Source organism: Leuciscus leuciscus, assembly GCF_965113295.1.
Source record: "Leuciscus leuciscus genome assembly, chromosome: 12".
Taxonomy (NCBI): domain Eukaryota; kingdom Metazoa; phylum Chordata; class Actinopteri; order Cypriniformes; family Leuciscidae; genus Leuciscus; species Leuciscus leuciscus.
This window is the reverse complement of record NC_138736.1, coordinates 16,761,545-16,777,202: the sequence shown is the minus strand read 5'-3', so window position 1 is coordinate 16,777,202 and position 15,658 is coordinate 16,761,545. Positions and strand designations below refer to the sequence as shown.

General features: G+C 39.4%; 1 protein-coding gene across 1 annotated transcript in view; it reads right to left on the bottom strand.

Annotated features, from left to right (window-relative positions):
• Positions 1 to 15,658, bottom strand: part of rims2b (regulating synaptic membrane exocytosis 2b) — a 172,719-nt gene that overhangs the window by 115,525 nt on the left and 41,536 nt on the right. The window contains exon 6 of the mRNA XM_082186686.1: positions 5,075 to 5,250. Coding sequence (XP_082042812.1) covers positions 5,075 to 5,250 — 176 coding nt within the window. The remainder of the gene's footprint in view (positions 1 to 5,074; positions 5,251 to 15,658) is intronic.

Here is a 15,658-nt window from a genome sequence, read left to right as displayed (position 1 = left end):
AGGGACTACAACTAGCTTCTTCCCAGGTTGGTGACATCACAAACCCTAAAATGTACATAAACCCCACCCCCGGAAACACGCAACAGAGTGGGTGAGGCCATGTTTGTCTGCTTTAGAGAAGAGGAAGAGTTGTTGTCGCTGTTTTTTACACCCCGGAAAAAAGTCTGTCCTAAAGCTGATGAACTTAGAGAGGTAAACATTTATTTCACACTGTTCCTGAACATTATAACCTCAACGTTTGTCTATGCTCTGCAAATTTTACGGAGAAATGCAGTAAAATACAGGCTATACAGGCTATATATAACTACAAATATATTATTTGTAGTTGTGTTTTCCATTAAAAGTTCCAATTATAAGCTTTATGTAGTTGCTATGATAGATGTAAATGAACAGCAAAGCTTTGCCTCCGCTAGCCTGCTAACTAACATTATTGATATAGTGTTTACTTTACCTTTTGTAAATTCTTGCTTTTGTAAGACTGTTCACCGCCCCTTAGGAAAATTACCGATGAGTTTGTGATCGATTACTGTTTGTATCACCATAGTTTTCTGACAAATATGATTAAACGGTGATTAACATCATATCTATTCGAAAATTGCACACACAAAAAATATACCACTCTGAAACGTCCTGTGAAATCCATGCATGCAAAGTCTGTGCTTGAAATCCGTTCAGCACAATCCTCTTGTTCGTTAACATTGTCAGGGTCTGAATCAGGCTCATAATGGTTTGAAATTGACTGTGGAGCTTGCGGTTATGAAGAGGCGCGATATTTCCCGAACACACACCAAAGCGTGCCAATCACAACACACTGGGCCAGCTAACCAATCACAGCACATTTCGTATTTTGGAAGGAGGGGCTTCATCGAAAACGAAGCATTCAACCAGACTGGGGAGAGAGGAGCTGTAATAATGTAAAATTTGTGAATAATGCACTTTTTGAACAATAGAGCATGAAAACATATTGTTGTACACCCCAAAAACAAAATCAACTCTGCGTAAAAGGGCATAATAGGACCGCTTTAATCAAAATATCTTACCCTCCCTACGCAAAGACATCTCTTCGTGTTTCGTGGCGCGAGGGCGGGACAACTTGTCACCCACATGAGATCACAACATCCATCCAACCAGCTACAATAATCTGAATAATTATATATATTTTTGTTTAAAATAGAAATCACGATTCTTCCATGATTCTGAATAGACATCTAAACAAAATAACATGTAATTTACAGTTCTGACAAGATTTTTTATTTATTTTTTATTTAGAAAAATCAGTTTGAATGACTGATACAATGGCTCACTTAGACGTTGAGGCTTGCGCAGAGATAACTGATAATCGTTTGCACCTTGGAACCTATTTCTGGGAGTGTGTTCTCGAGCCACCAGGCACTGTTTTGTGCGGATGGGCGGCCGGAGCGTGTTTCTGTTAGAACAATGTCGTGCTAGCAGCCCCTAAGTTAATAACTAATGATCTTTGCAACGGAAGTGAATCAATCAATCAAAACTAACTTTAGCTGGACAATAACTTTATTCTAGAGCTGCTGTAAAGCCAAAACAATCTCTGTTACTGTAATTTCCTATTATCACCGTAAAGCTGATTTGAAACTATTCATATTGTTAAAGTGCTATATAAATGAAGGTGACTTGACTTGACATTCATTGCTGAATGAATTAGAATGAATCTCTTAAATGAACAACTCTATGTTGATCGCTACTGTAGACATCAGTGTTTACATCCGAACTATAAACCTTTATCCCAGTACTTCTGTAATTTGAATTATTGTAACACAGAAATTATATTGTGTAGTTGAAAATAGGGATGCACCGAAATGTAAATTCTGGGCTGAAACGGAAACTGAAAATCCTGTATGCACTTGGCATTCAGGTCTAATTCACGATGGTCAAAATCTAATTCTGCCCTTAATCTTTCTTGTTCAAGAAGTCGTTTAACTCAGATATACGTCACAATGGGGAAGAAAAGTCTAATTGCAACTTCCGTTGCATGCAGACAAGGGATCATCACTCAAGCATCACAGTACTCTAGTACTTGACAAAAATAGTAGTTTAGTACTCTAGAAAGTGACAAAAATTATGAAAGAAAACAGTCATTGGCATTTTAAAGGCCTGTTCACGCCAAGAACGAAATTTGAGTCCACACTAATGCAAAATAAAGTTCTGTTTATTATAAGCATGCGCTGTAGTTTTGTCATGATTGCCTTGAGCTCTTTAAAGCAGGATGGCTTCTGATTAGCTGTCAATGTTTTTTATCATTCATCAGTGGGAAAAAAATCATTCTGAAAGTGATTCCAATGATATTGTTTCTCTGTGACGTTATTGTTTATTGATGTGGTGTGGACTTCCCTATTCTCATAGAATTAGAATGATTATTAAAACTGTGTAGTTATTATTCTTGGTGTCAGAAAATTTTTTTTTTCTGGTTGGTTGAAGTTGGACAGCAATGGGAGGGATGTTCAATGAAACAGCGGAAGAAATCTATCTGACACATATGTACAAACAATTAGGCTGTAAAATAGTTCATTCAGAACTTGCAGTCTCACTCCAACTACTCAAGTATAGGCTGAATAATTTGTTGAACATTTTGAGCAGTCAAAATGATTACAATCATTACCATTATCTATCTGAGCTCAATGTGTGCAAGTCCATCTGATGGTGATGTGGCCTGTGTAGTCAGTGCACTTTCCTCATTAGGTCCTGGACCACTTACAGACCCGTAATGATCTGCTGGAAAGAGTCTGACGGGATCACTAGTCCACTTTTCGAGTCAGACCAGAGCTAATGGTATTGCTGCGTGCGTGTTAGTAGTGAAATATCTGTTCTAGTCATGAAGGCGGTAAGCACTGTTACTATGCAAGTGTAAGGCGGGTGCCAGCAAGTCTGGGCTACCCCTCGAGAAAACAAAAGGCTCTCATGAGAATTAACATTTGATCTCTCTCTTGCATATGTAACAGCAACATCCGAGACGCAGCACACAGTGCAGCTCACACCTCACTTTTACAGTCTCATCATCTCCCCCAGCTCCCCCTCTTCTCCTCCTCACTTAAAGCTCACTAAAAACCTATGCAATGTTAACAAGAAGTGTGTACAAAAAGTAAATATACATGTTTGGTATCATTTAAAGTGTCTCAGTGCGCCTGGTAAAATGGTCTCATTCTCCCAGCCATAATGAAAAGCTAAAAGAAGTTATAAAATATAAGAAATGTGGTGTTTTTAATTTAATGTTGCTTTAGATAAGTGTATGTGGGAAACCACGGCATGGCCAATCCAAAGCTATTATAAGAGAAGTAATGTTGGTCAGCTCTGTAATCACTATCTGTAATATTGGCCATGCCTCTACTGAAGTAAACGTTAAGTTAAATTGAAGTGTATGCAATTCCATGAGGGCTATACCAAAGTATATTTGATTGTGTAAACATTAATATGACCGATCTCAGGTATATAGCAATTACCTCTGTTTGGTGACTAAAACTGATGAGCTTGTGAACGTGAGACCCGCGTTAAACAGAATACGTGAGGACCTCTGAGCGACTACTCTGAGGTGTGTTTCCCAAAAGCATCATTAGCCAACTATGGTCGCAAGTTCCGTCGTTATCAGCATAGTTCAATGAGTCGGTGTTATAAATAGTCCTCAGATGCCATGTCTGTAATTTATAGCAAAACATCTAGTATTAATTCGATCTCAAACAGATTCATTAAAAGAAGTTATTACTCCAACAGGTGCGTGACATCATTAACCAACGTGGTTGAACAATCAAGTCGTGACTAGCTAGTTGATTTCTTCAAAGATGCATCATACTATGGTAGTGAAGCAGCAAGTTAAGTCGTTGTACGGGAAATGCACCCCTGAACGGGTAAAATATACTTAAAGAGTTAAAAAAGAATAATCAAACATTCGCTCACTTTTAATGATGCTCAGATATCATTAAAACCTTTTTCATTTATGGAGTCAGATGAAATAACGAGGTAATACATATGAGAAAATGTATTTCATTTAATCTTGTTGTGTTGCGTAAAAGGAAAGACAGTAACCTTTACCTGTATTATTGGAGACAGCCATTGGACCTTTAAACGGGCTTACATAAGCAACCCCAAGTATAGTCCAGAAATCATACCCTTGTTGCGTATACTTCAAATCTTCAAATTATATTTTTGAAAAACTGTATAATTGCCGATATGAACATTAATGCAATAAAACGGCTACTTAAGTGTACACTTTTTAATGCACTTAAGTATACTTTTAAAAACTTTGTAATCATGTCAAATCTGCTTAAGTATATTCATTTAAAGTGTTTTATTTCTGTAATATGCACTCTTTTTTTAAAAACATACTTAAGTGTACTTCTTTTTCACAAGGTTAATATAATAATAATAATAATACTGATAAGCAAACACATATCAATCACAACACCCTAGTACAGTAACGGAGAGCTTAGCAAAGTCAGGCTCCACTCACATTCACTTCTTAAAATGTAACAGTGTAGTTAATGCAAAATTCATGACCATTAGTTTTACCTCTAGTTACCTCAGAGGCAACTGTCACTGTACATTGAATGTTGCTTTGAAGTATTAAACAGATATAACTGTCAAAGAAGAAAATGAAGGAGCTAAATGTTAACTGCAAAGCATGTATTGTGCCTTCAACATAGCACAACCCTTATCACATTTGTATGTTTGAATTTTAAAGATGCTCCTAAAGATCTCAAATTTGCAGTTTCCTGTTTATTAATGCTGCTGTGCGATTCCTAATTACCGCACATAAAATGTCCATACATTACAGGTATCAAATGCATGTCCTGAGAAAATAGCGAAGAAATCCTGAAACTAAAAAAAAAAAAAACATATCCTGGTTTGCTAATTTCTCTACAAGACAATTACAAAAACGGTTTTCTGTCCTATGAATTATCAATAATAAAAACTCTTCACTTAAGTAATTTCCACTCCAAAAAACCTTTAACAAAGCTTCCTCATTGAAACAAAACCTTCTGACAGCATCAGTCCCGTACATTTTACATTATCCGAGGCCAAGCAATGTGCAGTAATATAAACTTCTCACCTGTCTGAGAGGACCCCTGAACCGTTTCTGAGAGGGTCCTGGTTTGCTCCTGCTGGGCCTCCCCTTACTTTGGCTTGGGACCCTGATCTGGACCCCTCAGGACCGCTGTAGAACCACGCTCCCGACTTGGTGAGGATTTCTTGTTGTTTTCGGCACAGGTTGCATACCCACATTACCTACATGGAAGATGACAAATTAAGATTAAGGGGAAAAAAACTCAGTAAGAACATAATAACAAACAAACCAAGATGTCCAGCTTTTATGGAGTTATTGTGTTCTTCTAACTATTCCTTTTTTATCATACATTTTTATCATGACATCACTAACCCTAAAATTTACATAAACCCCGTCCCCGGGAACGCGATTTATAGATTATCATGACAGAATATGCTAATAAATGACTAGAAGATAGTTAACTACACATAAGCTACATAAATTCATCAACTAACCATTCAGAAATGTCCTGTTGCATTTTACATGTTGTCACTTCTTGAGTCTCTCCATCTTTGTCTGACTCCGGTTTGAACATAATAAAAGGCTAAACGTTTTTGAAATTTTCAGTGCATGTCTGCGTGAGGTAATTGGAGCTGCTAACACACACAGCTCTTGAAGTGCCACCCTCTGTGCCGGAAGCAGCAGCTCATTTGAATTTAAAGGGACACACAAAAACGGCACATTTTTGCTCACCCTCAAAAAGTGACAATTTTAACATGCTATAAAAATATCTGAGGGTATTCTGAGATAAAACTTCACATACACACTCTGGGAACATCAGGTACTTATTTTACATCTTGCGAAAAGGGCATTATAGGACACCTTTAAGTACACACGAATGCTATCTTAGAATTGCCCTAATGTAGTATTTATTGCTTCAGAATGTTGTTTTAGAATATTACTAGTTGTGGATGAATTCCAGTGAGGAAAATAATGTCACGTCTATTCTTAGAACAAATATAAAACAAACACAACAGAATTACATAAAGTCTATTCACATGAGCATGTTTATACTAAATGATTTATACTTTCATTAATTTGATTCGCTCCTCCACATAGGAAGAACAGACATGCCAACTAGGTCCTGACCTGATACAGACTAATATACACATAGCTAAAGCGGAGTGATATTGTCTTGGTCTGAGTGAGGTTTATGTAATGTAATGTGAAAATAAATTTGCCCCAATTGCTTTCAATTAGAGCATACTGCAGTTCCATTTTTCACCACAGATTTACAGTAGGGAAAATTGTGGGGCACTATGGAGCTGGGGAGGGCTCAGGCACTCACTGCCCTGCTTAAGGCCCCGATATACTCACGGCGAAGTTCTTTTTCATTCTTCGTTTAGGGGTAAAACGAAGTTCGAAATACGTGAGCAGCGATATACTGTTAACAAACATCTGATGCCACCCACACCGACGAGAGCAATGTTTAGATGAATATGTAAATGTGTGCTGCACGCTTTCCTCTCAATAACAAAATAAACACAACAAAACTGAGAAAACAGCAAGCATTCTTTTAATAAAGCATAAGAAAAGCATCTGATCATAGCAACGTCAATATGTTTGCACGATCTCTGCATTTCGGTACACTCTCAGTAAAAATTAAGGTACAAAAGCTGTCACTATGGTGGTACCTTTTCAAAAGGTACACCTTTGTACCTAAAGAGTGCATATTATTCCCTCAAAGGTACATATTGGTACTAAAAGTGTACATATTAGTACCTAAATGGTACATATTAGAACCCTTTTGAAGGATACTTTCCCAGTGACAGCTTTTGTACCTTTTTTCGAGGGTGTAAAGTCGAAATGACCAAATGACTATGGTAAAGTCACGTCACATTTATTTTTATAGCACTTTATACAATAGATTGCTTAAAATCAAGCAGCTTTACCGTATTAAACATAAAAAAAAAAAAAATGTCAGTGTCTCGTTTCATCAGAAGTACAACTTCATTTTCTACTATACAGCAGCTCTCCAGTATGTTTATGTTTTAACTCGAAGGTCACGTCTGACCTCCACGGATTGAACAGGAGAAATTAAGCCGAAAAGATTTCCACAGAAGGCAGAGGCACCGTGCAGACCTACCTATTATGTAATTGACAGGGACCAATGGTAGTACAAAGGTGTTTACCAGCCGAAGCAAACTTTTACAGAAAGTTCGCTTTGGCAAGCTGTTTCGAACTTCCAAAACAAACTCTAAAAGAAGTTAGTTTTGGCCTGATTTTGTTAGAAATGACGTCACATCAGTTCGTTCTTCGATTTCGTTTGAAGATTATCGGGGCCTTTAGTATAATGATACATGCCTGCCGAAGCCATATGTTACATTTTTATATCCTCCTGCTCTCTTTTACGACATAAAATAGTCTAGAAAATCCGAAAGATATTTGTTGCAGAATGCTGAACACAAGTACAATTTATTATTGATTCAGTTTATAAAGAGGTCTGTGTTTTGGATGAATATGTTGGTGCCCTTACAGACTTCACTACTTAGGTTGCTACAGATTCTACTACAAACATATGTGTCTGTCAGAGGACCTTGGCTACACTGTAAACCCCTATACCATCTGTCAATCAATATGTACAGTATATAGTCATGGAAGTGGTAAGTAGATGATCACAGTGTCTTCTACTACTAATAAAACATTCATACATCTATTTAAAGCTTGTCCTAGTGTTGTGGATAAGCAGGAGCCAATTAATAGCCTATAGAATAAATAATATATAATAAATTGTATTTACTACAGTAAGGGTACCCGTGTGAAAAAGAAGTGAGCTTAATTGTACAGAATGTTCACTTGTAGTATATGTCAAACCTTAAAAGAATATAAAAAATAAAAAAAACTGTACTTGCAGATAATAAAATAATAATGAAAAATAAAAGGCCATTATGAGAGTACACTTTCATGACTATGATCCTTAATGACTATAATTCTTAGTAATAATGTCAAATTAGAAGTTTTGCTGTATTACATTTTAAATCATTGTTTTTTTAATAATATTTTGGTTTTAATATTTGAATATAATCACATTCACTGTCACTTATGTATATATACTATATATAAGTATATTATTTCCGTAATATGTACGCCTAATCTTTTTTTAATAGTACGCTACAGTGAACTTCTTTTTCACAGAATTTGAAGGGTATTTTTTGCACACTGTGCAAACTACACCTCTAAATAAATTAATCAATATATAAGAAACTGAAAATGCCGAAAACATAAAACTACAGTTATGCTAATAAAGAATCTTTATTTTTAAGAGTGTATGGTAAATGTTTGCAAGATTGTGATTGTAAGATTGGCAGACTCATAGACTCATAACACATAAACTGCACACTCATACACAGTGAGATAGTGAGAGCGAGTAAATCAATGACTACCATTAGAGCTGCTGCTAGAGGAGAGTGGTCACCTGTCTTTGCTGAGTCACCAGTGAGAGAGACAGTCAAAGAAAGGGAGAGAGTGTGAGAGAGACAGTCCAAAAGGGAGAAAATGAGTTTGTGTGTGAATGGAATGGTCCCAGAAAATAGAACAAGAGGGCCATTAGTGACAGCCAAGTAATAAGGAAATATTGCCTGAACTGCTTTCAAATGGACTGTGGACATTAAAGTGCTCAATGCAAATGTTGCTACATGAAAAATGCATTACCGCAGAGGCTACACAAATTTCTGCATTTAGAGAAACACAAAGAAACCAGTGGCTGACACAAGACTTGCAGTATAAAGCATTGCCGACAACATTATACATTTAAAAAAAATTAACTATTGATTTAAAGTTGATTATAAGTATAGAAAAAAAAAAAAGATTTAAGCTTATTATAACCAGATGTATACAAATTAGTAGTTTACAAGCACAGAGACTATACATCATTCAAAATACGTGGGAGAGGACGGTCAAGGATCATGATGCAAGGAAATGCAGTTTTGCATATGATCATTATTATTTTTTAAACGCAGACTGATCATTGACAAAAAAGTTGAGTGTGATAATGAAGTGAATTTATTTGCTGTACCTGTTGCACTCAATTTCTCAGGGGGGAAAACAGATAATTAACCTTTTTTGACCAACAGAAGGGCATTCTATATAACAGTAGGCTTAATGGGGTAAGTTGTCACAGTGGGAACCTGCATTTGAACAGGCTGTTCAGCTTAATTTAAATCGTAAAGCAGGTATAGAAAAGATGTAACCTATAAAAATATTAAATGATTTGTATTGGCCAACATTTACTGTAGGTTAATTAATACATTGCAAAGAACACAGTTTAGGCTCACAGTTAAATCTACCGTTGACTCAAGTCTGAATGTAGGCTAGTAGCGTGTTTACTATGTTCACTTGTTTACTCAACAGCGCAAGCATAGGCTACATGATTTTGACATTGAATGGAATTCATGTTCGATCAGAAAAAAGTAATTTGAGACAGTTTCGAACTGCTAAGAAATATATGTAACATAATACATTTAAATATAACTGGACTTTTGGTTTAAAAACCAGAGTGAGCCCTTGTGACAACTAGTAGCCTATGGTAGAAAGAGTCGAAAACATTTAACATCATACTTAATGCATAAATTAAGTTTCCTACCCATTTCGTCGTTGTGAGTCATTTTGTATCCGTCGAGACACGATGAACAGCGATAGAGAAGATTGTTACAGCGTGCAATGGACTCTTGACGTCTTCAGCGTCTGCTGCCTCCGTCAGAACGAGAAATGATCGGCTCGGTTCATCTGGATTCTGAGAACGGCATGAGAAGCCGCTATTGAGCTGCTGACAGTTCTGCGCATGTCTGACAGCGGAACCGATCGCCGTTTAAAAGGCTGAATGAGGCATGAGCGATGAAGCTAAGAAACTCACTGCTCTTCGCTTTAGTCTACATTATTTACGGATCCTGCCGCTATCAAGCCACTAAGCCGGAATTCAGTTCATTACAAATGCATGCCGTCTCAAACCGCCCGAAAAAACACAGGTAATAACAGACACGAAGCTGCAGCCAAACACTGTAAACATTAAAAAGCGGAATACACTCAAACAATGTGAGTGAATGAGCGTCCTCTGGGTAATTAACTCTCAAAAGCTGTAATGAAGTTCACCTAACGTGACCTCACAATGTGTGAATGAGATCTAAGTGGACTGAACTCCGATTTGCAATAAAATATAGTTGTTTTCACTGAATAATTTTAGTTCAAATGAACGCAAATTAATACATTGTAGCATGAGAACGAGAAGTCAGGCACCTTTAAACTTGCTTCATTCTCTCTCAGCACTTCACAATGCAACAGAATCAGCTCTGATGTATTGTGTTTTTATTCACTAGGAGAGAAGTGTCACTAGGAAGTTAAATTGAAGTTAAAAGTTTACAAAAAGAAAGTCTAATCAACAAAATGTTGACTTCAAGCAAAACAACTAGTTAAAACAAAACAGCATCAACAGTGAACAGATCCAAACCCTCTATTGATTCTAAATAACTTAATACATTTCCATCTGTCACGTCAAACATGTTTATTAGAACAATGAGAAACAGTAGGCTACTATTTTTTTTATCTAAAACCATGTTCTGTATCTAGAATAAGTGGAAACAGATAATGTAAAACTAAGTACATGTTAGGGATATTGGGAAAACACATCTGTAAAGAATTTTGTTAAATGGGTTAAACACTTTATAGTCTATTTTAAGCACACTGCATTGTGCTTAGTAAAAATACATAGTAGGCTACATGTCTGTTCAGATACAGCAATTTCAATGTCCATGAAATATTTTTTGTGTTGGCACTTAGAAAATAACTATTTACTCAATATGGTTTAGATGTTATTGTGAACAATTATTTTGCATATGTTTAATTTTTTTATATGTTATAATGACACAACTGGATCTTCAGTGAAAATGCCAGACTTCTCTCTGGTGACATACAGGGCTTATCCAATCATTTAGTCTGCTTCAACTTCAGCCCCGCAGTTTTTCTTTTTCTATTATTTGTTACACTCAGTATGTCACAATATGAAAGAAAAGATTCTGTTTAATTGTTACTTAAAAGTATAGTTCACCCAAAAATGAAAATTCTGCCATTAATTACTCACCCTCATGTCGTTCCAAACGACTTTCGTTCATCTCCAAAACACAAACAAAGATATTTTTTAAAGAAATCTGAGAGCTTTCTGTCCCTCCATTGACAACTACACAACTGAAGCTTTTACACTTCAAACTGGCCATAAAGAGATTGTAAAACTAATCTATATGAATTGAGTGGTTTAGTCAAAAAACTTCCAAAGAGACTTGATCGCTTTATATGATGAACAGATTGAATTTAGGCTTTTATTCACACAAGCATTCATCAACTCACACATCAGTTGTGGTAAACGGTAACGGAAGCATGTTCGCTCTCGTGTTACACAGCACATTTGAGTTTCCGCAATGAGGGTTGTTCTCGCGGGTCAAGCAGGTTCGGTTGAACTTCTGTTTATATCTGTTTATCAATGTTTATATGTGAATAAAAACCTAAATTCAATCTGTTCATCATATAAAGTGATCATGGAAATTTAGTTTTAGTTTTACGATCTCTTTATGTGTAAAAGTTTGTTGCGTAGCTGTCAATGGAGGATCAGAAATCTCTCAGATTTCTTTAAAAAGATCTTCATTTGTGTTCCGAAGATGAACGAAGGTCTTACGGGTTTGCAACGACGTGAGGGTGAGTAATTAATGACAGAATTTTCATTTTTGGGTGAACTAACCCTTTAAAGCCTGCATATACTGTATAATTTTGTCTAAATGTATTATAAAGGTATCCATCATAATAATGCATAAACATTTTAATGCATTCGATACGTCTAGCCATAAATATGATATGATATTATATATTAGCTATTTGTAGTTCCCTATCAGTCGGTCACTCTCTACGTACGTCGAATAGGAATCTCGCTAGAGAGGCCAATCTACTTAGAGTGAAACTAAACGAGCCAATGCACATTGGCGTGCAATCATTTGCATCAGCTGTTCAGCCACGCAGCGCGGGTATATAATGAGCAGAAGGTGCGATTGCACTTCAGCTTTTTGCTTCAGAGCCTAGCTTTTCGATGCTGTTCTCTGAGCGAGCTCTCCAGGAGGATCTCTCACATCTGGTGCGGGCGATATAGTGCGGCAGCGGGGTTGACTTTTTTCTCTTGCTCTCTTTCTGTCTTTTTGTGTTTGTGTCTGTAACTGAGCAAAACAAAAAGGCTGTTCTCACAGCTGGTACGGTGCGCCAAGAGCGCTGAAAAGCCGTTTTTACGGCTGGTAAGATCGCCGTGAGAAAGAGACGGCGCACGACAGGCTGCACACTTCCCTGTTTGTGTTCGCAGCGACAGTTCCCCTGCGTGCTTCAGCACCAAGGAGAGCAGTCCCCTGAAAGAGCTTACACGGGTGGAGTGTGTCTTTTTAAAGATGTCACTCTACCTGTGTGTTTCTGGATACGGTCGTTACCTGGGATCGCGGGATGATCACGAACGCTGCATCGCGTGTCTGGGCATTGAACATGCTGAGGCAGCGTTCGAGTCATGTACCCATTGTTGGAAGATGACCATCTCGGAGCTTCGGTCGAGACTCTCGTTCCTGCAAAGGGGCAGAGTCCCCGCGACTCTGCCGTGATCTAACCCTCCTCAAAGGGTTACTTCAGGCAGGGGTGCGGGTGACCTGAGGATTCAGTGAGCGCGCTTCCTTCGGGGAACCAACCCCCTAGGAACCCTCATCCCTCTCACGCTACGCAGCCAGTAGAGCCACCGACGGAACGTGCTGGACCATCCACAAGGTGTGTACCAGTCGTTTCCTTCGGCGCTCCCCATGATGAACAGATGTTGGTCGCTGCATCGGAAGGTGGGTCAGACTTCTCTGCGGATGACGATTCCCGAGTCGGACCCAGAGATGATGGCGATGCTTTCCCGGGCCGCCAACAGGATCGGGCTCGTGTGGAGCCCTCGAGGTTGGATGATTGGTATCTCGGGGTGGTGCGCGCTGGTTCTCAGCAACCCACCCCAGTGCCTTTCTTCCCGGAGGTGCATGAGGAGCTCACGGGGGCGTGGACGGCACCTTTTACTGCCAGAAACCGTCCCGGTGGCTCCTCCTCCTTCACCACCCTTGATGGCGGGGCGGCTAAGGGTTACACACGTATCCCACCAGTGGAGCTGTTGTACTGAGACCCCGGCCTGGCTGTGTGCCCAAGGTTCCTACCACTCCCTTCAGGGACCAGGTAGTGAACCTGCAAGCGCTACCCCTGGAGGAGGCAGACCCAGCCCTGGCTTTGCTCTGTCCCATTCGCGCTCTGTGTCTGTACGTGGACAGAACTCAGTCTCAGGACCTCAGGCTAGCCCTTTTTCTGTTACGGAGGCCAGCAGAAGGGAAAGGCTGTCTCCAAGCAGAGGATGGCCCACTGGATAGTGGATGCCATCGCCTTGGCTTACCAAGCACAAGGCGTGCCCTGCCCGCTCAGGTTACATGCTCACTCCACGAGAGGCGTTGCATCCTGGGCGCTGGCACGTGGCTCCTCGCAAACAGATATCTGTAGAGCTGCGGGCTGGGCGACACCTAACACGTTCGCTAAATATTATATTATAGCCTACGTGTAGAGCCGGTCTCCTCCCATGTTCTCACCCTAAACGGGTAGAAGCGAGAGGCCCGGCTCTGTCGGCTTGCTGCACCCTACTGTGCACCCTTATTGCTTCAGAGTAAAAAACCTGTTGAGTCCTCCAACACCCTCGGCCCGGACATGGCAGAGCATCCGGCGCCAGGCCTTTATCCGTTGAATTCTTGAGAACCGGGTCTAGGCTGGGTCCCATTTGTGTGACCCTACGGGGATCCCATATGTGTATTTCTTCCACGGCTGCTCCTAAACGGAAGCCTGTGTCTTTCCCTTGGGCTAAGTCACCCAGTATTTTTATATGCAGTACAACCTCATATGTATATCGCCACATAACTCCTTCTGGGAAGAATGTGGGTTCCGCAGTGTTCTCCTTCCTAACAAGAAAGGGCACGCTTTCCCAGTGTTATCCAATATTTGCACTGTATGGGTTATCACGGAACAACAGTAACAAATACACTCTGTGTAAGCCCTCTCCTATCGTCCTTCCAGGCAAGAAGGGGCAAGACGCTCGCACAGGCCGCTGGATGGGGTCAGCAGCTGTGGCGCTTTGGTAGGGATTCCTATTCGTCGGTCACAAAGTGCACAGAGAGTGACTGACTGATAGGGAACGTCTCGGTTACGTATGGTAACCCTCGTTCCCTGAAGGAGGGAATGGAGACATACATCCCGTCGCCACATCTGCTGTGACCCGCCGGGGCAGCCAGCTCATCGGCTTGGCTCATCAGTAAAAAACTGAAGTGCAATCGCACCTTCTGCTCATTATATACCTGCTCTGCGTGGCTGAACAGCTGATGCAAATTATTGCACGCCAATGTGCATTGGCTCGTTTAGTTTCACTCGAAGTAGATTGGCCTCTCTAGCGAGAATCCTATTGGTCGGTCACAAGATACGTCTCCGTTCCTCCTTCAGGGAACGAGGGTTACCATACATAACCGAGACATTACACCTTTAGAGTTCAATGCATTACAATACATGGCATAACACACAAAATTGGATTTTAATCCTTTAAAAGTAGAATTAAATATGTATTATATGATATATTATAATTCAATTATTCAGAATTATTAGTTGCAATTTTTGTAATTACAAAAGGTATTGCAATCCACAACAAATTAAGTTATAAGGCATTATGTGGTTAATGTTATAATGGGTTTTTTTTGTTGGTTTTTTTAATCACGTTTTTATTTTCTTGTCCTTCCATGTACAATGTTGTGGGTGTGAATGTTTAAGGGCGTGGAGCAAGAGCTCCATGACATCACTGTCCCACCACTGAAAAAGAATCTGGTCATCTAGCACTGCGGGGGCAACTCAATCCATGGCCTCACTAACATGTGGAGCCATTGACACTGACATCAGACACAGCAGCGCCGGTGTCCATGACACCCCAACACCAGCTGCCTTCACACAGCTCCACACTCACTGTCCAGCAGGAAGCGCATAGCACCATGGGAATAAAACCACTTGCTGATCTAGAAATAGCTTTTAAAGTTCATCACAGTTCATCAAATTTAACACACTTATATTGCAACCATCCATATTGATCTCAAGCCAGTGAAACAAATCAAACAAAACCTCACATGCCAGATAAGCAGATAAAAAGTGTACATATAAAACTACCATCTAAATAAATATATAGTTGGTCTGCTGTCCTGCATATAACGCTGAGATCTCAACAAATCCCGCAATACTGTTTTGTGGGACACCTGAAAAGACGTATTTTGCCTCTATACCAACAAGAACTCAAGCAGAGTAAGCAGTTCTAACCATATACAAGTGCTGTTTATCGCAGTGTTATCTCATCAGAAGCATGTACAGATCTTCCTACTGCTGCACCCTCACTAAACACTATGCATTATGCACATCATTCATCATTCATGAGCTGTGAATAGTGAATTAGTCGCTGGTTAACAATTGACCATCAGTAAAGTTATTTTCCACATTCTTCAACTCCTAAGAGGGCAAAGAGCACAGGTGGCGGACAAATTA